General features: G+C 43.0%; 1 protein-coding gene across 2 annotated transcripts in view; it reads right to left on the bottom strand.

The window, feature by feature from the left end:
* Positions 1 to 14613, bottom strand: part of CPVL (carboxypeptidase vitellogenic like) — a 53342-nt gene extending 38729 nt beyond the window's left edge. Inside the window, exons 1-5 of one of the 2 annotated variants that reach the window (XM_075271451.1) lie at positions 14490 to 14613; positions 8433 to 8619; positions 6461 to 6579; positions 3868 to 3982; positions 383 to 441 (exon numbers count right to left, since the gene is read on the bottom strand). In XM_075271451.1, the coding sequence (XP_075127552.1) occupies positions 383 to 441; positions 3868 to 3982; positions 6461 to 6579; positions 8433 to 8610 (471 nt within the window). In that variant the 5' untranslated portion in view covers positions 8611 to 8619; positions 14490 to 14613. The remainder of the gene's footprint in view (positions 1 to 382; positions 442 to 3867; positions 3983 to 6460; positions 6580 to 8432; positions 8620 to 14489) is intronic. The other variant, XM_075271452.1, reaches the window with a different exon arrangement.
* Between the last annotated feature and the right edge of the window lie 9552 nt (positions 14614 to 24165).

Here is a 24165-nt window from a genome sequence, read left to right as displayed (position 1 = left end):
TACCGACATGATTTAAGTGTTCATAGCAAGTAAATCCCAGTACACCTTTTGTCACATTCCTTTGTATCAGATTTGCATCCTTGGATAATCTACGAAAAACGTGATGCATAGGATTTTTCCATTCATTATATGAGAATAGGGAACACAAATAACTAGTTATGGACGATCTCATTATTGAACTTGGTGCAAGGAAAAGTAGGGTAGTTGCCCACTGCAACCAGTCAGGCCATGACTTTCCTTATCCTAAGTGTCACAGTAAAAAGAGCGATATCTGCATCTGAATCTGGTTGCTATGGCCTGTTGTAACCCAGATGCAGGATTTTTAAGAGCTGACATTTGTCTTACGCCCTTAAATAGAAAAGAGAGAGTGAATAAAACTTACAGGATTATCAATATACAACATTGAGTACTTGTTTGTCCAAGCGAATTCCCGATGAACCACTGTAAGGACACAAGAAGAACATGTGGTCATTACCAGACAATAACACTAAAAATCCCCGAAACAGATGTTTCTTTACAAATATCCCTCTATGTTTGGATGAAACAGTGAACTCCCCTAACTACTGAGAAAAAAATCTGCTTGGATATTTACACAAGAAGAGGAGGCCCGACCCCCACATAATCCGCATTTTACGTTTTTTTTCATTTTTTAAAAGCATTCACTGGATACTTACAATTTAACCGTGTAAAGTAATTATCAAAACTAGTCATACAGAACACAATCCACTATGAAATGGTTAAAAGAAGGAATTGTTCTTAAGGAGGTAGCAGAAAAACAAAGCAGAAAATTCCATGGTTATATAAAGCCACACAAGTTCACCATGAGGCGTGGTATTGCGTAGTATTATGGCATTACCACAAGTTAATGTTTCCCTATAGGTGGAAAAGTCTTGCAAGTCGTCTGCGTCTTCCCCGACAGTAAATCTAGGCCACTGTTTACCTAATAGTGTAAACTAAGGCCTGGGTTCACATCTGCGTTGAGGCCTGTCCAGTCCCCTCTCTGCATGAAAAACGCAGACAGAAAAACTCTGCACTTTTCTCTCCGCATTTTTGGTGCGGAAAACCGAGTGGAAACCACATGGACCCCATTATAGTCTATGGGATTTTTATGCAGATTAGGTTTCCATTCGGAGAGTCCGCTTAGGGACCTATACGCAGATGTGAACTGGTCTGAAAACTCACCAGACTGAGTCTGGATGATAAATCTAGAGCATCTTTAGACTGTCTGGTCGGAGTTTATAACCATCTAGTAGTTGCCCTAATTTGAGACAGAATTTTGCATCCAAATTTTGTCCCATTCAGTTGTAGTAATTCTGCAATTCTACCACCACTCCCAAATGACCCCAGCCTTATTGTGAACTATATGCGGAATACTAAACACCAGATTTTCCTGCTCACAATGCAATGGGGAAGATCTAATAAGCAAAATAAGATGGGATTCTGTTAGCAATCTAAATAGAAAGTAGAATAAATGAAATGACTTATTGTACCAGGTTGAAAAGTGGTGTGGAAAAGAGCACACAATGCTACACAATCCATGCAGTAACGGAAGGAAGAGAAAACAGTCTTGGGGGCGTTCACACTTGCGCCAAGTCTGCCCGCCGGGTCTCTGTCCTAATCCCTAGTGAAACTGCATAGAGGACGTCTTCCTGGCGGTCAGTTTTAAAACTCATTCATTTGAATGGGTTTCTAAAGCAAACCACCGGTGTCTGTATGTGGCCTCTCCAGGGGGAAACCTTTTTTTTTTTTTTGCAAGGACACAAAGTCCAGCAGTTTGCTTTAAAAAACCCATTCAAATGAATGAGTTTTAAAACCGACCGCCAGGAAGCCGTCCTCTATGCCAGGCATGTCAAACTCAGGGTAACCCGAGGGCCACATGAGTAACAAGAGGTTGTTGCGAGGGCCGCACACAGCAGCTAATGGCTAGGGCCTAGGGGACTGATCACTAATACCATGCATCGCAAAAATCCGGCATGTCTATTGCAGGCTACATAGAGTAGCCTACAATAGAAAGTATAGAATGACAGGCTGGAGCCTCACAAGGCTCCCGGCTGCCATAAAAATGCACGCAGGCCCCGAATCTTGCTCCGGGTGCCTGCGATTGCCGGTAAAATGGCACCTCAGTTAAAGCTGGCAGACACCATTATTGTGTTGGAGTGCTGGGGAAGGGGGGTGCTTCTGGATGTCTGGCCCTTCCTTGGGCCTGAGGACTGTTTTTTCCCGCCCACTTGCAATTCCTGCACTTGGGGGTTAATAGGAGCACTACAGACTGTAATGCTCCAAATAACCCCCAAGTGAAAGAATTACAAGGTGGGTGGGAAAAAAAAAAAAAAAAAAAAAAAGTCCTCAAGCCTAAGGAAGGGCCAGAGACATCAAAAAGCCCCCCTCCCCCAACCCTTCCCCAGCACTCCAACCCCCCATCATCATAAATCTAGTATTTATCCCCTATCCGTAGGATAGGAGTTAAATACTTGAAAAATCACAATTTCTTCTGCAGAAGCTTACCTGCTTCTGCTTTTCAGCCTGCGCAGTGGTCTTGTGAGACCGCGTAGGACGCAGGTACACGTCGGGTGCGGGCCCGATTACGTGGCCACATCACCTGGCGTGTGGGGAGGAGGGGGAGGAGGGGGCGGAGCAGGCAGAGAGCAGGCAGGGAGACCTGCTCTCTGCGAAGGGTGAGGGGCGGCCGCTGGAGCATGTTTGACATGCTTGCTCTATGCAGTCTCTCTGGTGATTAGGATGTAGACCCGGCAATCAGACACAGGCGCAAGTGTGAATGCCCCCTTAGGCTAAGGCCCCACAGAATGAAATGCAGCAAATAAACGCTGCGGAAAAAAAAAAAGCAATGGAAACACATCACCTTTGTTTCCGCTGCTTCCCCCCCCCTCAAAAAACACCTTCCATTCAATTCAATTGGAGTCAGTATCAAGTTTTTTTTCCCCCTATCTTCATGTGGAATCCATCTTGAAAAACCATTGAAATCAATGGGATACAGAAAAAGACCTATCAGATTTTTTGTTTTTTGCAAAAAAAAAAAAAAAAAAAAAAAAAAAAGCTAGCAATTTTTTTTTTTTTTTTTTTTTAACTGGATATAAAATTACAAAAGGGTCAAAAGCCACATAATATAATATATGTGGCAAAAACTGTTTCCTAATTCCTGTAGCAGATTTTTTCAGTATGTAAAACATACTCTTTGGCTGAGACAACACATCATATACAAGCTGTGTTTTCAGTTATTACATAAAGGAAATATGGAAAGAATATGCAAATCTGACTTCCATGATGTAATTAGGATGCCAGTGCCTCAGAGGGCGCTGACTGAGAATGTGCAAGTCTATCTTCCATGATGTAATTAGGAAGACAGAGTCTCAGGCAAGCAAACCAATAGAGGGCGCTCCCTTTAACATCATGCCGACCTTCTCAGATGATTTTGTTTGCAATGATGTTGTCATTTATTGACACAGAGAGGACACAGTACAGGGATTGGTCTGTCCTGAAACCCAAACCAGCTGATGGTATTATGCACAAGAGCAAACAGGGAATCAGACAGAACCATTAACCCAGTAATTAAGTTGTTCAGGCAGGAAGGGGTTAAAACAAAATCACTTCAGTGATCTGTATCTCACCCTGATAGCTGGCTGCAGCATGCCCTATGTGAACTGTAGTAACCCAATCTTTTTTTATTCCTTCATGGCATTTACAATAACACAAAGCAAATTTGCAAACCTGATGTGTGTATACAGCTTGTATTCAGAACTGTGTGTCTCTATGGTTACAGACTATAAACTATTACTCTTCGCCCCCTGATTCTTATTGCGAATTGGCTTTTTAATCAGTAGAATAAGCAAGAAATGTAAAATTACTTACAAGTCAGGTTCTTATTCACGACATATGGTCCATGCTCCACAAAGAGGCCGAACATGGACGTACCGCCTGGTCCTCCCTGCAGCCACAATAATACTGGAGCGCTCTCCGGTCTAAGCTGTAAGTCAAGAGAAAAGGTTGAAATCAGTCATTGAGTAAAAAGCATTTACTATTTAGTCTAAAAACCGAATTTCTCAGTTTTTATTAATTTCTGACTATAACCATAACTGAGCACCACACAAAAGAAGTTAATGTCTCTCCAATGAGGATATAAAGCACAGTGACCCCTCCCCAAAAGATCGCCCCTTCCAGAAGGATTCTTCCCATGCCAATTAAACATTATATAAACTATCCCTCTATAAGCACACCACCCCTCACTCTGACCAAAGACTACTTTTTGAGCTTTCTCAATGGGAATTCCCATTTGACCACACATTGGGCTCATATGTGCTATGCAGGTGTATGCATGGGACACCAGGGGAGAAACACTGCCTGCAATGGGCTGCATCACTGGAGTATATAGAGATGGAGCAAGTCCTGAAATTGCTGAAGAAGGGAGGCTGCAGACCTCTCTTATGAGTCAAGAATGAATGTCAAGGATTGCAATCATGTTATTATTGCAATCCTGGTAGCCAAAAGGGGTGAAATTTATGTAAATCCCATCTGAAATAGGAATTGCCTGCAAGTTTTAGGGCATTTCTAGAGCAGTGCTTAGATGTGACAATCTTGGCCATCAAGTTAAGCAGAAAACAGATATATGAGCCATGCTCTGGACTAAGAATGAGAGAGGAGCCATGACAGGGGAACAAGATTTATAAAAGCGCCTTGCCGGATCCAGGAATAATGGGGCCATCTTCCTCTGGGCTACAGTACCAAGGCGGTTTTAATCAGGTCAGTAGGCCAATCCACAAACTCCAACTCCTATTTTATTACAACCTGACTCCGACTCCTCAGTCAGAAGCAGTAAAGTTAATTAAAAAGCCAGTGATTGACTTCCTATGAAAGTAAATATGTAACAAACTATGTATCTAATTAATTATACAATATTATCTATACATCTCTGATGACTCCATTAGGCACTTTAACCTGCATTTTGTATACATTTTTGAGATGACCCCCTCACAAAAAGATCTATACAAATTTAAGAGGTCACCTAAAAGAGGTTTTATAGCACTAACATTTTAGAATAATCAAAAAAGTAAATTATGTTCATGGTATTTTATATTTATTTTAATAAAGATTAGGCCAATAACTGTAATAGTAATTTGATCACATCGGGAAAAAAAAAAAAAGTGAAACAGCTCCATCTATTGCATATACTTGGAATAATAAAAAAACAAAAAAGTTTTACTTTTTCCATTGAAAGGGGAACATGTACAGTACAATCCCCCGTCCAAAATAAAACAGGAAATGTCAGTAAGGTAACTTGGTAAAGTGTATTTACATATTTACCTATTGGACCCTTACACTGTATAATTTTCTGCCCATTTTACAAACTTCCCATAATTCTGTCTACAGCGAAATATTATAGAGGAGAGCAAGTCAAATAATCCAATTCCTGAAAACATAAGACTGGCACTCCACAATACACTCGTTCAGCGGCTCCTGTAGTAAATTTATGCTATGGAGTTTCTAAAAAACACTATATCTTAAAAGGGATTCTACCATTAAAAATCACAATTTTTCTCGATCACAAGTAGGAATAGCCTTAAGAAAGGCTATTCTTCTCCTACCTTTAGATGTCTTCTCCGGGCCCCTGCTCGGTAGAAATCCCGTTTTTTTGTTTGTATGCAAATATATAATATATATATATATATATATATTATAATATAATCTGAGATTTATCAAAAATCCAGCCATGATTTTCTTATTGTAGCTGTGTTATCAGGCAGGGACGTTACATGTATCAGAAGATATCCCGGCCATAATAACAAAATCATTCCTGATTTTCTGACCTTAGAAAGATCTTGCATTCATGGTCGTATTCACTGGCAACCGATCAAAATCATAAGTGCTCGTTCACACGTGAACTGCAGCGCCGCACCTCCCATGAGGCGACCTGAAGCGAGCGCTTCAGGCGGCGCTATGCCAGGGCCTCAGGGAGGGTGGCATTTTTGCTAACCTAAGCCAGTCCAGGACAAGCTGTCCTGGACTGGCTTAGCACCGAGTGGTGGTTTGGGGAGGCCACTGGAGCAGCGCTCCAGTGGCCTGAAGATAGGGCAGGTCGCTTCTTTTCTCCGCTAGCAGCAGCCCGCCACTAGCGGAAAAAAGAAGCCTGGCGGTCTACATAGACCACCATTGTAAGGGGAGGTTTTTGACGCGAAATCCGCTGTCAAAAACCTCCCCTGGGCTCACGTGTGAACGACATAAAAGTGTGACCACAAGATATTTAGAGAAAATTGTTAAAACTCTGCAAAATATTTAATCACTTATATTTGCAAAAATGTTTAATTTTTAATTATTTATAAATTTAAAAATGTTTCTGTACATGGGAATACACCTTTAATGTTATAATCCCTTTAATCTACAGAGGCATAACATATCTATACAAGAGAGAAGCTGGCAGTACAGCACAGAAAATGGTTTGTACTCATACCTGTGCAGGGAAAAACCAAAAGAAGAGATTGCTGTCATAGATTTTGTTCACGGTGAGATATCCCGAATAACTCTTGACATTTGTCCCTGGGAGTTCGCCCACAAGGCTTAATGCACGGGCTGAAATAAAAGCAGAATTACTTACTATGTGAATATAATACTAAAAACAATCTAGATACACAGACACAAATATCCAAGATTTGGAAAAGGTTCAACAGGGGGCCACAAAATGGATAAGGGGCACGGAGGACCTCAGTTATGAGGAGAGACTAAAGGAGTTAATATAAATGGCCCATATAAGAAATATGGGGAAAAGCTGTTCCATGTAAAGGACAAGGGGGCACTCCATCCATCTGGAGGAAAAAAGGTTTAATCTCAAGAGCAGACAAGGCTTCTTCACTGTAAGGACTATAAATCTGTGGAATAGCCTACCCAGGAGCTGGGCACAGCTGACAGCTTCAAAAAAGGATTAGATGGCTTTATAGAGCAAAATAGCATTGATGCTAATGGAAATGTATAGACTGTCGCCCTTTCCCATCCCCTGGCTGAACTTGATGGACACAAGTCTTATTTCAACCGTACTTACTAACTATGTAACTAAATCCATGCAGTCACCAATCTAGATAAAACATTCATAACTTGGTTTATCCGTACTCATATAGGCCTTAGAATATGTATAGTCTGTTTATGGAGAACATTTGGCTATGGGATTTTCCAATAATGTAGATATATGAACGGACAGTACAGAGATCTTTCCAATGATTTCTTTACACCAAGGTTACAGTGGGGCATCCTCTATGTCTAGATTGAAAAAAGGGTTTACCAACATCGTACATAGGAGTTCTTATGGGGCATTCACATGGAGGAACTTGGCACTGATTCTGGCGTGGTATCCGCATCAGAATCAGCGCTGAGAAAAGCCTCCTATTGACTTCAATGGGTTCCATTTTTAGCGCGGAACTCATTGAAATCAATGAGAGGCTTTTTTCCTATTGATTTTAATGGGTACTGCATGGAAAACATAAAATTAAAGTCAATGGGAGACTTTTTTTGAGCGCTGATTCTGATGCAGAGTCCGCAACAGAATCAGCGCCAAATTTTTCTGTGTGAATGCCCCCTTACAGTAAGAACTGTCCTCCATAGAATGTTGTTTTGGCTGATAACTTGTCTGGATACCTTCCTTGAAAGCATAAATATCATATATAAATTATGAAAGTTATTTATTTTGGTATGGATGGTGGTCAACAGATTTACTCCAAGTTGAGAAGGGATTTTTTTTTTGTCTAATATAGGGTATCTGGTACCCCCCCCCCCCCCCCTTTTTCTAGATCAATATTGGGTTGGTCTTCATGAACCTGTGTCTTTATGCATCCAACCATATCTACCAAATTACAATGTGTGCATGTAGGAACTTAACATGTAAAGCCACTTTAGCCTCTAGAACAGGATTGGGGCATAAACCGGATCAGATTGTGGGATCGTTTTGGAGTAGATCTAGAACAGCGTCCACCCATATATAACTCACATATTGTTGCCCAGTAAGATATACTAGGTAAGGTCTTCGTGGCAGACACTTTAAATGTAGCCTCCTAGCCTGCAGTCTTCATGACCATGCCTTTTAATATTATTATCGTGTCATTATTTTTTGGCTTCCTTTTTTCCCCCCCCCATCTGTTGTGTCCAACATTAACATAGAACAGTGGTCTTCAACCTACGGCTCGCCGGTCACTGTGAAGCAGGTGTATTGGCATGCTAGGAGTTGTAGTATTTGCAACAAATGGAGAACCACAGTTTGGAGATTATTGAAGAAGAATAATAAAGCCAAGAGCTTCAAACACGACGTCATGGAATCCTCTACTGTTTTGGCTGGAAAAGTGCCTCAGAGCAAAACTGTTCAACATGGATAGTCTGGAAGTCGGGATATTAACCTAAACTGCCAATTCACATCAATAAGGAGGTGCATGTTTTCTTACCTTCATCAATCTGCCCACTCTCTAGATAAGGTGTGAGGAAGAGAGGCTTGCCAGGATCTCCTCTAGTGGTTGGAGGAACCTTCACTCCTTGAAACATGTGTCTTAAGGAACCCCCAGCATAAGCTAGCTCCAGGTTACCGGCCACCACCAAGAGTGTCAAAATCCTGAGACTGTCCATTCTGTTTACCTGTAACAAAACAAAGGTTTACAGTAACTATACTTTGACCTCATGCATATGACTGTAGAAAAAAAGGGCTCATTCATTTCTATGGGCTGAGATACACGACTGGTATTTTTGCAGCCATGTGTCCTTGCCATATTCAAGGGCCATAAGTTATGAAGCATGTGCTATTTTTGGCAGGCTAATTCCACAATGGTTGTCTGAAGGAGGCCTTAAAGGTATATCCAGGTATTGATGACCTATGCTTAGGAAAGGTGCTCAATATCAATCTGGTGGTGGTTCAATGACCCAAAAATCAGCTGTTTAAAGCATCTTCAGTGTTTGGTTGGGCGATACGACATCTACATCGAGTATGAAGCACAGTGCTGTACTTGAAAGGGAGTGAGCTGTACATGGGTCATGTGACAAATAAATATGACATCACTGTGAAGCAGATGACATCAGATGACATTCTGTGAAGCAGAAGCAGTGCTCACCCAACCACTGTTGCCACTAATCTGTAAGGGTTCTGGGTGTTGGACTCTCACTGATCTGATGCTGATACTCTCTTCTTGGGATAGGTCATCAATATTTACCTCCTGGACAACCCCTTTAATTTGGTATTAAGGGACAAAATTATCACACTTGTGTATATGAGGCCTAACCCAAATCTAGAACTAGAACGGATTAGTTGCACTAGATAAGTAACAAGTATATTACATAGACAGATAAACCATCTGTGATATAGCTAGAGATCACTGTGCAACTAAATAGCATGACTAGTCTGTGGTTTCTAAAACACAACAGTCAGGAAACCATTTATGAAATTGCATGAGAAGATATAGAAGTTTAGCAACCATATTAAACTAAGAAAGCACGGATTGGAAAAAAACAGACAATTAAACAGATGCAGTAAGGGGGTCATAGATACAGAATAAAGGTTTAGGCAAGAGTTAAAGGGGCGAGGAAAGCATTGGCCAAAAACTGATGAAGAAGGCATTGCCCATGGCAAAAACTGTACTCCCTGCAAGGTGGATGGGATTTTAGTGAACCTTGCGGAAAAATACACGCACCAGACACACTGTGATTTCCAAAACCATCATAGTCCGCTACGTCGGGCCTTAGTCTTAAAGAGATTTTCAGGTAATCTTTCCCATGCATATGGCACAGGATTTTCTGTAATGGATTTTTGTATCCATAAGATATGCTATCAATATCTGATCAGTGAGGTTCTGAGATGTGGACCCTCACAGATCAGCTACAGCCTCTTCAGTAAATATCGAACAACACTGCACATGTTAAGCAGAAGATACAATCACCAAATCACTGCTGCTTCAAGTGGGTGATCTGTGAGGATCCTGAGTATGGACCCCAAGCAACAAAATATCAGATACTAAGGATATGCTATGAATATTTTACTCCCAAAAAAACCCTTTCATGAATAATTATATATATATATATATATATATATATATATATATATATTTATTTATTTAATAAACACAACAAAACGGAACTATGTTGAGCAAAACCTTATGTTAGCCAATATGACCTATGTATCCTGTGATCTTGGTTTCTACACGTTATCTACATGTTAGATCTGTTCACACCTCTAAATAACTCAAATTACAGGAAAAAATAAGGTGAAATTTCTTAGTGAACCAGAAGCAGATCGTTTCCAGTTAATAAAAATAAAACATAAAAAATATAAATTATATCCAGTATGTAATATACAGTATATAATACTATATGGGCAGAGTCTGGCCCAGAATCCAATGAAACCAAGAGGGCACATGACCTCTTCTAAAAAAAAAAACAAAAAAAAACTGACTGATAGCAAACTATTATCAGGTGTATAGGTAGCCTCACCAGCCACAGCACAGGTCCCGGCGTCAGGGTCGGCGGTGCAGGTAACCTAACTCGTCTGCCTGCATTTAGGGAATAGTCCACTAAGGAGCTGATGACCAACAAAGTGTTGTAATATTAGTATTTCTACACATTAACCACAGGAGCAGGACTGCACACACAGCAAGTTCTGCAACAGCTAAGTCAGGGATATCTGCGAGCTAGAAATCTTATACTCTGCCATTTATCAAAATGTGGGTAAATAAATTCAGTCTATACAACACATAAGGCTGAGCTTATCTATTACAGGGAGACAGTGTCCTGCTGGGGGGTGTGGGTGGAGGGGTGGCATAGTGTGCTGTTAACCACAATTTACATCTAACATATTATGGTAGATTTATTAATGGTAATCTGGAAGAATTCTTTCAGCAAGGATACAGGGCAACACTGGGAGAGACCGGCTAAGGGGGCATTCACACCTGCGCCCCTGTCCGTCCTAATCCCCAGAAAAACTGCATTGGGGACAGCTTGTCAACCGTCAGTTTAAAAACCCATTCATTTGAATGGGTTTTTAAAGCAAGCCACCGGTGTCTGTATGCAGCCTCTCTGCATGACAGATTTCTAGCGGCGTGCCCCTGGTGAAGAGCTATCGGTGCCGGTACTGTAGCTCTTCAATCTTAGAACGGCGTTTCTGACAGTCAGTCAGGAATGCCCTTCCTCACAGTAACGTCTATTGCGCTGTACTGTGAGTGGGGGTGTTGCTTACCACCCAGCGATAACGCTAGGAACGTCCCCCCAGTCCTCGTCTATGGACGAGTACTATCAGGAGGGCAGGGGGTCTTCCTCAACGCTCTCACAGTACAGTGCAATAGATGCTACTGTGTGGAAGGGTGTTCCTGACTGACTGTCAGAAACGCCCATCTGACGGTGAAGAGCTACGGTACCGGCACTGATAGCTCTTTACCGGGGGCACAGAACGCGAAAGCCGATACTGCGCTGAATTCAGAACACTGTTGGCTTTCTAGCGGTATATACAACCACATGTGCCCCAGGAGGTGGAAGAGCCTCTTTAATATAGAAAAACTAGTACTATCTGTTGTACAATTTTGCATATTCCCATGCACTTTACTTTTTCTTATTATTATTTGCTCTTGTCTGTATTAGACAAAAAAATGTAGTAAAGACAAATGTAAAGCTGCAAGAAGGACCAAGTCTCTGGAACAAATACAACCAACACAGGAAGAGCTGTGTGGGTGCAAGGTGAGGAAGTTGGTCAGTCTATAGGTGCAATAACTACCAAGCCCAGATGAGCATTACAAAAGTCTTCGGAAAAAAAAGGATATAGAAGTTTCTGTTCCAGCAAGTTTTTTCTTCATAGATCCGCTGATACATGGATTGGAGAAGCGAGACAATATTTTAAGGGCCAGGTGAAACACAGGGGGAAATTTATTAATAAGTAAGCAATGTAAACTTGCTTACATAGATTATTTCAATTATTTCCATACCCGTGTCATCCTGTCTCACACCCCAATCAGATATGTCACTTACCGTACACTGCCCAATCAGGACTGATGATATATGAATAACATACGTGGCATGTAATAAGAGGAGCGCTTATAATAATCCTTCATTATTCATAATCAAGATAAATTGTTCAATTAATTTGATTTAGGCCATAAACACCAAGCCCTAGTTATGACCAAAATGTATAATAGGGATCCTGAAACCTCTGGAATTCTAGGCTGACCTCAATTCTGTGCTGGTTTCTGAAACCTTTCCATAGTAAGGGGCGATCACACTACAGTTAGTGTCCGCTCACCAGTGTCCACTCAGCAGTGTCCATGGCTATTGTCTGTAAGATTTTAGCCACAAACACTAGCTGCTCCGTTTGCAATTTCCATTTGTTTCAATGGGATTTTATCTTGTGTCCTTTTACAACCATGTCCGTTTTCTCAAGCGGATAAAAAAATCCTACATGCAGGACTTTCAGTCCGTTTGAAAAAAAGAAAGCAAGTGTCCGTTTTTTTCAACAGTGAGGTCTATGGGCAACGGACATATAACAGACAGTAACTGATAGCCATTAGTTACTGTCCGTTTGTGTTCATTATGATGTGTCCAGTTTTTTTGTTTTTTTTTAAACGGACACCAACGGCAGTGTGAACCCTACCTAATCTGCACAAACAAAAACACCACCACACATAAGTAACATGTTCCTCTCTGGCAGACACTGCAGTGTGTTGGGGTTTGCCATGGCAGCTCTAGACCAGATAGTGTCCTCGGAGCCTGACATTTTGCAACGAGCAGGGTCTAATATGCCGGCTATCCATATAAAACTGACAGGTATATTATACAGCAAAGTTTAATAAAATATTAAATAAAAAAAACTTGTATTAATATATCTGTAATGACCCAAACTGTATCCTGCACAGAGAACTCGCACATCTTAATCAAATTAATATTTAAATGGATGTCAGAATATGGTGCAAATGTAGTAAAATATTTGCTATAAAATTAGGTATTGCTGTAATTGTAACTCACTTCTATGGTACAAGGCAGTAATTACATCACGTGGCCACTAGAAAACAGGCAGCGAATCATGTGATATAAATAGTGAACAGGGAACTGTGGTTCCTTGATACAGCTGGTCAGCATTGGCCCTTTAAGGGGCTAAGGAGTCTGAAGGCAATGATATAAAATGACAGAAGAAGTTATGAGGTGTACAGGTACAACACCCACACAATGCAAATAAGGTAACAGGAAGCAGAAGTAAAAGTGGTCATCCGTGTTGTGGTAAATATGGTGGTTAATGAGACACGGAGTAAAAAATAAAACAGACTTTATGTGCACAGCCGTCATATGGTAGCATACAGAGTCTTTATGGATCCGTACTCCAGACCTATTGGTACTTTGGGAGCCCCATGTGCGGGAGTGACCTTAGGGGCAAAATAACCGAGTCTTTCTGCTTCAATTATATCTTTATGCTGCGATTTTCCAAAAACACAACGGTTATGGAAATCACACAATGTCTGCTGCAGAGTACTAGCTGTGAAAAACTCTGAGGGCTCATTGACAAAGGTTGTGTACATGGAGCCTTAGCTGGAGCACAAAGTCACCGCACAGACCATCTCTTACTCTGGAGTACGCTGCTTGGTCATGTACCCAAGATGTGCCCGTATTGAGCATTACTTTAGGGTATAGTGACAGGACCCTCACTATGGTCATCAGCATGGGGCACAGGACCCTCAGCGGTCATCAGCATGGGGCACAGGACCCTCAGCGGCCATCAGCATGGGGCACAGGACCCTCAGCGGTCATCAGCATGGGGCACAGGACCCTCAGCGGTCATCAGCATGGGGCACAGGACCCTCAGCGGCCATCACCATGGGGCACAGGACCCTCAGCGGCCATCAGCATGGGGCACAGGACCCTCAGCGGCCATCAGCATGGGGCACAGGACCCTCAGCGGCCATCAGCATGGGGCACAGGACCCTCAGCGGCCATCAGCATGGGGCACAGGACCCTCAGCGGCCATCACCATGGGGCACAGGACCCTCAGCGGCCATCACCATGGGGCACAGGACCCTCAGCGGCCATCAGCATGGGGCACAGGACCCTCAGCGGCCATCAGCATGGGGCACAGGACCCTCAGCGGCCATCAGCATGGGGCACAGGACCCTCAGCGGCCATCAGCATGGGGCACAGGACCCTCAGCGGCCATCAGCATGGGGCACAGGACCCTCAGCGGCCATCAGCATGGGGCACAGGACCCTCAGCGGTCAGCTTAGCACTGGGGGCAGCCATAATAAACATGACACATTGTATACCATCACAGACCGCAGCACAGGGAAAGCTGCCATGTAGCCCACACATAGAACATTATATAGTATGCCCCGCACTGGCAGCTCCACAGCCATTGGCTGCAGTCAGCCCCTGAGCCCTCTATAGGAAGTAGCAGCAGGCAGATAAACAGGAAGCTGTGTGCCCGTGCAGTCACGTCCTCTCTGCCACAGGCAGCCGGTGACATACACGCCAGGATACAGTTCAGTACTTACACACAGCCTGCCATATAGTAGATGTAGCAGAGCTCAGCTGCGCGGCCTCACCTCACTAGCTCTCCCTCAGCAGAGACGGAGCAGTGACCGGCTGGGCCTGCCCTAAAATACACCGGAGTGCTCGGCCGAGTGCTAGGACAATAGGCTGCAATTACTCACGTGTCCAATAGATGGCGCTGCAGATCGTAACATGATTGGAAGCAGCAGCGCCAGAGGGGACTGCACAATAGTCCCAGATAGTGGAAGCAGTCAGAGTGCTGGGGGTGACCTGCAGGCTGGAGTGACATCACACAGGTGCTGCTATATTTGGGTTAGCTCAGATTGCTGGATCCATTGGACGTTCAGGTTGTTTCATGTTGTATTTCTAGCTTGTTTTGGGCAACAGAGCACAGTACATACGGTGAAAACTGCGATGTTGAGGATTATCAAATTTCCCCATAGTGGGACTATTAAAGGATTATCTTATTTTATCCTGTATGATACAGGGGAATCAGCAGTAAGAGTCTTCCATGGCAGGCTGAGACTCTTCCAATGGGAGCTGATGCCCCATTCCGGTTATTATAGAGCAGATCCTATCCTTTTTGGATATCATGTGAGTGTATTCCACTATGAATCAGAAATCAGCCCCCTGATCACTTTTTTGTCGAGCTAGCACTTTTTTCAGCAAGTTGAAAAAAGAAGAGACAGACATGTCCTATCTTCCCACGGATTCCGCGTCTGACTCACTCCCGATTAGACCCATTAATTCAGGCCTGCATCGCCATCTTGTTGCGGCTAGCCACGCGGAGAAATCACACCATCATCATCATCAAACTTTTTCCACCGTGTGAACTATCCCTAACAAACCCTCATACACATGGCTGTGTACATTATCAGTGTGCTAGCTGTTACCACACTGACCAATTATATTCCACGACCACTTATTAGCCTGGTATATGGGGCCTTGGGTCCTATTCAGTGCCGCACCTCCCATGAGGCGACCTGAAGCAACCGCTTCAGGCGGAGCTATGCCGGACCCCGGGGGGGGGGGGGGGGGGGGGCGGCATTTTTGCTGACCTAAGCCAGTCCAGGACAAGCTGTCCTGGACTGGCTTAGTGTCACCGTCTCGGCAGCCCGGCACAGGAAGCGAGCGGTGGATTGGGGAGGCCCTGTGGACGCAGCGCTGCTCTACTGGCCTCCCCTAAACGCTCAGGCAGAGAGCAGGTCCTCTCCCTGCCTGCTCTCTGCCTGCTAACGCCGCCCCGTCCGCTGGTGGTGGGGGGCGGCTTTCTGTCGTCCGCCTCAGGCGGCATAAAAGCTAGGTTCACCCCTGGTCCTATTACTATCTGTTTCACGGCCCAGGCTCACTGAAATAAAGTACTACAACAGACCTAACAATGTCTTGACATACTGTATATTGTATCCCAATTACGCAGATTTTTCCTGATATCCAATATCTGATGAAGGTCTTAGGCTAGGTTCATACAGTGGAAAATGAAATGGATTCCTCTTCATTTCCCGCCGCTGTATTCAGATTGCTGTGATGCTGATGCAGGACACTGGCATTCAGTTACGGTTTTCCTCTGCTGATTAGGCCTGGATGATGGGCCTAACTAGCAGGGACTCCTGAGTCACGGAATCTGCGGCAAGACTGAGCAGGATGCTCATTTTTTTCAGCGTCTTGCTGTGATCTTTGCCTCCCATTAAAAACCACGGGAGGCAGATTTGGAGCAGAATCTGCAGTGGTTTTCTACGTTTTACCAAAACATCATTTGATTTGTATCTGGACTTAAAAAACTTGGAGTAATGCTAATTGATATTGCCAGAATTTTCTCCATATTCATGGGTTGAGCACCTCCACATATCACACCAGAATAGAGATGAGCGAGTAGTATTCGATCGAATATCGAATAACATTATAGTCTATGGGAAAAAACAGGAATGTTGTTCCGGTTTCCATGGAAACCAAAGTTCGACACCTTGGATCCTACAAGTTCCGGAAGTAGTAGGACGAGGAGCATGAGGAGGTTTTTGCATTGAATTCAATGGAATTTTCCCGCGTGGTATTCGACTGATACAAGTATTCGATCGAATAGTCGTATTCGATCGAATACTACTCGCTCATCTCTACACCAGAACCATTAATATGAGGTATGACAGGCAAACAAATAATAATATCAAAGGTGCATAGCTACTAGTAAATGAATAATGTCCTGAGTATATTCAAAAAGCACCAAAAGTGCATAAGTACTGATAGGTCGCATCACCAATATGTTCGAAACACTCAAGTAACCTTAATAAATAATGATACACAGCCTAACCACCATAGTTCATATACTGACCCAGTATGGACACATACAAACACCTAGCTATGCCCACTCCAGCATGCGTTTCACCATACTTCCTCAAGGAGTGCGGTAGTAAAGTAATGGGTCCGTGGAGAAACAGTGAAACACAAAAATCATCCAATGCCGTTCAACCACGGACCCAACTCATGGACACGGTAAGGCCCAATGTTACAGAGACATATCAGAAAAAAACGCAGTGTTTAACAGTACCAGCAAAGTGAATGAGATTTTGCTTAATCTCATTTTGTGGGGAAAAAAAACAGCGGAAAACACAGCAAAAACTCAATGAAAAATGTTGTGATTTTTTTTTTAGCTGTGTTTTGGTACATGGGGCTTTAGCCTCAAACAGCCACACTTTTCTGCCACTACCGCATGACTAGTCCACATCCAGGGTATAGCTGCTACTATATTTTACACTGCAAGCGCAAAGAATTAAATGGTTCTCCAGCCCCAAGATGCTTTTTCTTACTGATGACTGACCCACAGCTCTACTTGCCTCTTGTGCACATGGATTTCTCCGGATTCTCTGAGACCTGGTCACATTGCTAATAGAAGCTACCAATAAAAGATGCCATGACGCTTGGCGTGCCCAGGTCACCAGTAAAACTCAATCACAGTGCTCAGTGCTGATCCCAGGCTGATGATGTCACAGAAAAGCGCCAGACACCGCAAGAAGGCACGAGACAGGTAACGGAAGGGAAGAATGAGTGATTTTTTTTATTTTTGTAATCTCCTCTGGGCTTCCACGTATTAGATTTTGCTCCATTTGTTCGGTTTTGTAAAAAAAAAAAAATAATAATTTGGATTATTCAAGACAAACATGGCTTGTTACAAGTTGATTTGCCCATCTCTGATGTCAGTGAATACTAATGAAGGGTGGCAGTATCACATTCAATCAGAATTTTCCAGAATTTTCAGGCTCTGCCCAAAACCAAAACTTTTGGGATTTGTCACCCACAAAACACTATTATACTCTGGAGAGACCCCAGATCCTATAAAATAATAAGTGGAGGACCTGGCAGGTAAGTAAAAATACCAAACAGTCATATCACCTAACCTGGGCATCCAGCGGTTCCTAGGTCAACGTGTCATGATGTCAGTGTACACTATGTGATCCTTGGGTGCTTTAGCCAAGGGCCAGAAGATGCTTGAAGAAGACACCAGGGGACACCAGATTCCCATGGGAGGTGAGTTTAACAGAGTACAAGAATAGCACTGAACCGAACTGAAAAGCCCGAACGTCATGAATATTCATCTAAGGGATTATCAAAAGGAACTGAGAACATCATACGCTGGGGAGCATTATATATACTGTGTGGGGCAGAAAACTGTGAGATACATCGGGAAGAAGGGGGCCCACAAATTTTCACAGTATGGCGCCTCAAAATTCCTTATAGCATACCTGAGTGGAGTATTCAAAGTATTTGTAATTTTACAATGAAGAACTTTTTTTTATATTGTTCCACAATATTTATCCACAGTTTTTCACCTCTGACCATCTTTACTTTTAATTGATGCTACCTCTAACATGATCGCTTTATACAGTCATGTGACAGGTGAAAATTGACCCTCCAGCTGTTTTTTTTTGTGTAGACTGAGACCCCGTATAGGGATCACAATGTACATTTTTTTTGCTCCTATCAGTATGTCTTTGTAGAATGGGAGGAAATCCACGCAAATACGGGGAGAACATACAAACTCCTTGCAGATGTTGTTCCTGATGGGATTCGAGCCCAGGACTCCAGTGCTGCAATGCTAACCACTAAGCCACCATGTCGTCCCCTTTTCTCATAAGTACCAGTAACTTTGCCCGCCTTTTGTTAACCCTCTCGCAGCTTTTTGGAGATGTGATGCCCACAATTTCTAGTTATTTTTTCATCTGAAATGGAAAATTTCTCACTTTCAACTTCTGATATGTGTTCTATGTTCTATTGTGAGTAAAAAAAAAATATGTGAATTCTTGTTTTCTTTTATTTTAGGGTTTTAGAAACAATATGTCTATTTTCTGGGTTTTGGTTCGATGTGACATGACTATTTCCATAATGCCTGTAATATGACATCACTGTTTGTATTATCCCTTTATTGGGACATTCCTGCGCATATTATACCTGTGCTATGATGCTTCTTTGTGACATCTGTATTTTACTTTTAAGCGGAAAAGAGGAACAGATCTCAGTCAGAGGGAGAAAGATAACCTTTTCTTCTTCCTGCTGCTGGGGTCTGTTCCCATTTTTGGCAATGAATATAGAGGTTGATATGATTATGGTTATTAGGACTAAGCGGAAGCTGCAGATGGGAAATGAATATAGATTTTGCAAAGCGATGTTACACGATTGATATTAGACTTTACAAAACTGCTGTCAATGTTTCATTCATGAATCAATTTTGTGTTCAGAATGTGCAGTATAAAGAAGTCCATAAAAATCTAGAGTTGGAAGCCGGGCATCTGTAATCCTTTACCTGCTTACCCAGGCAGGTCACATAGTGGCATAGCTAGGATTGGCTAGCAAATACCGTTGCCTGATGAGCTGAGTGTCCTAGGACCCCATAACAAAAAATTGTAATTAAATTGTTAACCCTTTAACTAACATGAGGATTGACAACTGCTTATTCAGTCACTGTGGTAGTAATATTCTGCTATGGTACAGTGGTAGAATACTGTTTACTGTTGGGTCACTGGTACCTTTATAGTGGCAATACAGTATTTCAGGGGTATTTAACTGGGAAACTGAGGTCCAAACACAGAGCAACCAATCACAGCAAAGATTTTTTTCCATAAGCACTACAAGAAATAAAAGCTGTGCTGTGATTGTTGCTATGGGCAGCTAACACAGTTTTCTTTAAGGCCGGGACCCCGCATAGCATAAATTTGTGCAGGGCAATACTTCTGGTAATGAAAGGCGCAGCACACACTTAAATGGTCAGCAGCAGCAGACAGGGAACACCAAGGACAGGTGGGTCTGATTTTACCCCGGCCTCTCCCTGGACAAGCTCTTTAATACTGATGAACTATCCATAAGGGTGCATGCACACTACGTAACGCCGGGCGTGTATGAGAGCCGTACACGCCGGCATTACGGCAGACTGCCGAACACTTCCCATTCACTTCAATGGGAGCGCTCGTAACAGCGGCGTTTACGAGCGCTCCCATTGAAGTGAATGGGAAGTGTTCGGCAGCCCTGCTGTAACGCCGGCGTGTACGGCTCTCATACACGCCCGGCGTTACTCAGTGTGCATGTACCCTAAGATAGGTCATCAGTATCTGATCTTCAGTGTCCCACACCCAGACACCTCACAGATCAGCTGTTCCATCAGCATCCAGGGAATGGAAACAGCTCTACTCCTATTCTAGTGATACGAGAGTAGCTGCAGTTCCCTGGTGACACTGCTATAGAGTAGATGAATCTGTACCTCTTTTTATTTAAAGGGATTCTACCATTAAAAATCTTTTTTTCTGTGGCTAACACGTCGGAATAGCCTTTAGAAAGGCTATTCGTCTCTTACCTTTAGATGGGATCTCCGCCGCACCGTTCCTTAATAATACTGGTTTTTACCGGTATGTAAATTAGTTCTCTGGCAGCGATGGGGGCGGGCCCCAGCGCTGAAAATGCGATGAGGGCGTCCCCACCGCTGCCCGAGAACAGGATCCTGCACCGCCTCTATCTTTTGCTGGATCCTTCGGAGATAGAAAGAGGCGCAGCAGGAGATAGAGGTGGCGCAGGATCCTGTTCTCGGGCAGCGGTGGGGACGCCCTCATCGCATTTTCAGCGCTGGGGCCCGCCCCCATCGCTGCCAGAGAACTAATTTACATACCGGTAAAAACCGGTATTACTAAGGTATTACTATTACTAAGAAGATCCCATCTAAAGGTAAGAGACAAATAGCCTTTCTAAAGGCTATTCCGACGTGTTAGCCACAGAAAAAAGATTTTTAATGGTAGAATCCCTTTAAATAGGAGCTATTTTCACTTCCCATTCACTGCAGTAGCTTCAGGCATCTGGATGCAGCTAAAGTAGCTGATCTGTGTGTGTTTGGGTATCAAACCCCCACAGAACAGGTACTGATTAAACATGGAATAGGTATTGAAAAACCTCTTTACGCTGAGCTTTGCCCATGGCAGAAACGCCGCTGAAAGAAACGTTATGGTTTCCCTATTGAAGCAGAAAGTCCGCAGAGGAAACCACTGTGAACTTTCTGTGAAAAGTGTTGCGAGAAAAACTGCAATGTGTTGCCGCCACAGTTTTTACCGCACCACTTTTTTGCTGCCGGACGCTACATTGCGCCAATAGCCCTAATGAGATTTTCCCACTTATAATTTTCAAATCAGAGAGGGTCCAATTGCTGAAATCACAAAAACAGTGGTCTGAATATAGAGATGGTCAAAATACGTGCCGTATCATTTCAGTCCACTTGAAATGTATGAGTGGGAGCGCACTGATCACTGCTCCATTCACAAGCGGAAGCAAACCACCCTCATTCTAGTGATCAGAGTGGTTCTCCATTGTAGGACCTCCTCTCATCCGAACTGAGTTATGTCAATGACATTCAAAACCTAAAATGGAAATACGCTGTTATTGTATGGATGTGAGGGTGAGTCTCAGAATAAGTTCCTCTGGTGGGCCGGGATACCCCAGGTTTTTCCCCTGATGGAACCATATTAAAACAAAAACAATATTCTGCAGAACATTTTATAGACTTCTCATGCCTTACAAAGGGGACCTCAGCCCCTCTAACTGGGACGCCATTCATGCCATAGACAGGAGAACAATGATGTGAAGTTTTAGTAGTCACTGACATTTTATTACAATGTGATTTTTCGTATGACATTTATGTCATTTTCGACTGCTGCTTTTACTGTATCATTTATGATTTCACGGTTCCAGCTAACCGTAAGCTATTGTTCTTTTTAATCATATTCGTTTTCTTACCTTTGTCCAGTTTTTTATGTACAATTTCTGCTTTAAGCGCAATACTTAACAGCGGCATAATATAGCTGACATTCCATTTTCCGCACCAGCTGGGGATATTATTACAAATTCTGCAGGAGCTTTTCTCACACAATCTGCAGCAGTCTCAGTAAGGATTATGACACATTTTATAAATCAAATATCCCATTTTCACTACATAGTTTACCATAGTCCTGCAACAATAAACCCCGCTGTTGTTATGAGGAACATTTGTCATGATGGATATGGCAACCCTGAGGTCTGGCTCCTGTCTCTAAGCAGATAGGAGATTTTCAGTCTCTGACATGCACTTTATAGCCGGCCATTGACTGTTCTTGATATATTGCGATGGAAAGAAGAACTGTCTAAAATGTTGCTTTCCTCTCAGGAGGCTTACAATACGTACAGTTGCCATAGGAGTACCCAGGAAGGGCACTCGCTCAAATTACTGCCAGTTAATCCTTGACCCAAAAGAGCATTTGAGTGATATGCAGCTGCAGAGCTAAGGAAGCTTTTGACAGAGCTTTCGAGTTTGTCTATTCTGTGCGGTTTCTAACCTCCGTCCCCCTTCTCCTAATCACCGCTTCCACTCTTTTGCTGTATGCCCCCCATAGAAAGAACACTCAATTAACAGCGCCGAAAAGAATAAAGCTTGGAATTTTACTTGCAGCAAACAGGGACGCAAGCTGTAATCGCAATGAGGTTGATAATAGTAATTAAAAGTGAAGAAAGGATCTTCATTTGATAGAAGTTCAGTATGTGTTTCGCTTAAGAATGAGAAAATTAATATATGCTTTTATTCAGTAGGGGCAGAAAGCCTGTACAATTACTGCTAGCGGTACTGAAATGAAACACAAGGTGACACCCGAAATTAATTTACTCCTATTCTAGTACAGACATTTTCATCATATCAATTCAACGTATTTTAACATGTTACAGAGAATGAACACCATTGTGCCATTTTTAGGCCATTTGGCAAGAAGGATCAACATGCACTGTCCTTTGTTTTCAAGGTAGATGAAGAAGCACACATGCATGCTCAGCCAAACCAAGTCCCCCCCCCCCCAAAAAAAAAAGCCTGACGCACTGATGGATGAGACCCCCCCCACATTCCTGCACACACTATTATGCCCCATAGTGGCCCTTGTACACAGTATTGTGCCCCATAGTGGCCGCTGCACACACAATTATGACCCATAGTGGCTCCTGTGCACAGTATTATGTCCCATAGTGGCCCCTACACACAGTATTATGCCCCATAGTGGCCGCTGCACACAGTATTATACCCCATAGTGGCTCCTGCGCACAGTACTATGTCCCATAGTGGCCCCTGCGCACAGTATTATGCCCCATGGTGGACACCCATGTACAATTGTTATACTCTGGGGTATGAAAAATAATAATAATCGGAGACTCAGGGGAGGATAAAAACATAAAAAAACACTGTTACTTACCTCTACCTGGCTCCAATGCACTCCCCACAGATGTTGGCCATCTTCAATGATGTACGGCATATCACGTGAGCAGGGGCTTGCGTCGGGATGCAAAAGGACACAAGTCCCAGCCCACATGACGACTGGGACGTCACCAAATAGACATGAAGCCTTCCGGATCCAGGAGAGGTGAGTAATGGTGTTTTTTATGTTCTGCACTTTGGATTATTGAGGCTTTGATTACTTTATACTGGAATGCTGAAGGACAGTTTGTAATTATGCCGGAACTGAATTCTGGCGCGTTTTGGCCCAATTTAAGCACTGTGTGTATGTGAAGATTGGAGGAAATAGCTGTTGGTGGACAAGTGTTAAGCATGGAGCTGTTACAGGTAAAGGGAGCCTACAGCCAGCAAAATCTCTTCTAAACCACAATATGCTGTTGTAGGGGTGATTGTTGGCATAGCGGACATATCTATTTTGAGTCAGAGTGAAATTTTGCTGCTGGGGATGGACACATTGCAATCACAGATGAAAATGGCTGATCTGGCAAGCACAGTCACATTCTGGGGCACATTCAATATATTATTTCATATAGATACAAAGTTGATTTTTCTTGGGACCAAGGCTGCACTTTGACATGAAATGGTATGTTCACTAAATCACTGATCTCACCTGTAACAGCATATAAGTGGTTTAGTAGATATTTTGGTGCTGGTACACTTCCTTCAAGGCTACCAAGACGGTGGTGCATTTTGATGCTCCTATAACCATACAGACTGCCAGGGTAATCTTCCTTTAATTAAAGGGGATGTTCTGTATTGGAAGCTCTTTATCAAACACGGTATCCTATATTGTGCTGGATGATATACCTTTAGACATATGAAATAAAAAGGGATGATAGGATATGTGTCCTTCTGCACTGTGACTACGACTGGGATTGCAGTAGTGACTGAGCCAGTAGCATAGTCTT

This window comes from Leptodactylus fuscus, chromosome 4 (assembly GCF_031893055.1).
Source record: "Leptodactylus fuscus isolate aLepFus1 chromosome 4, aLepFus1.hap2, whole genome shotgun sequence".
In the NCBI taxonomy this organism is placed as follows: Eukaryota; Metazoa; Chordata; class Amphibia; order Anura; family Leptodactylidae; genus Leptodactylus; species Leptodactylus fuscus.
Note: the sequence above shows the minus strand (reverse complement) of the source record. Positions and strands in the feature narration are given on the sequence as shown.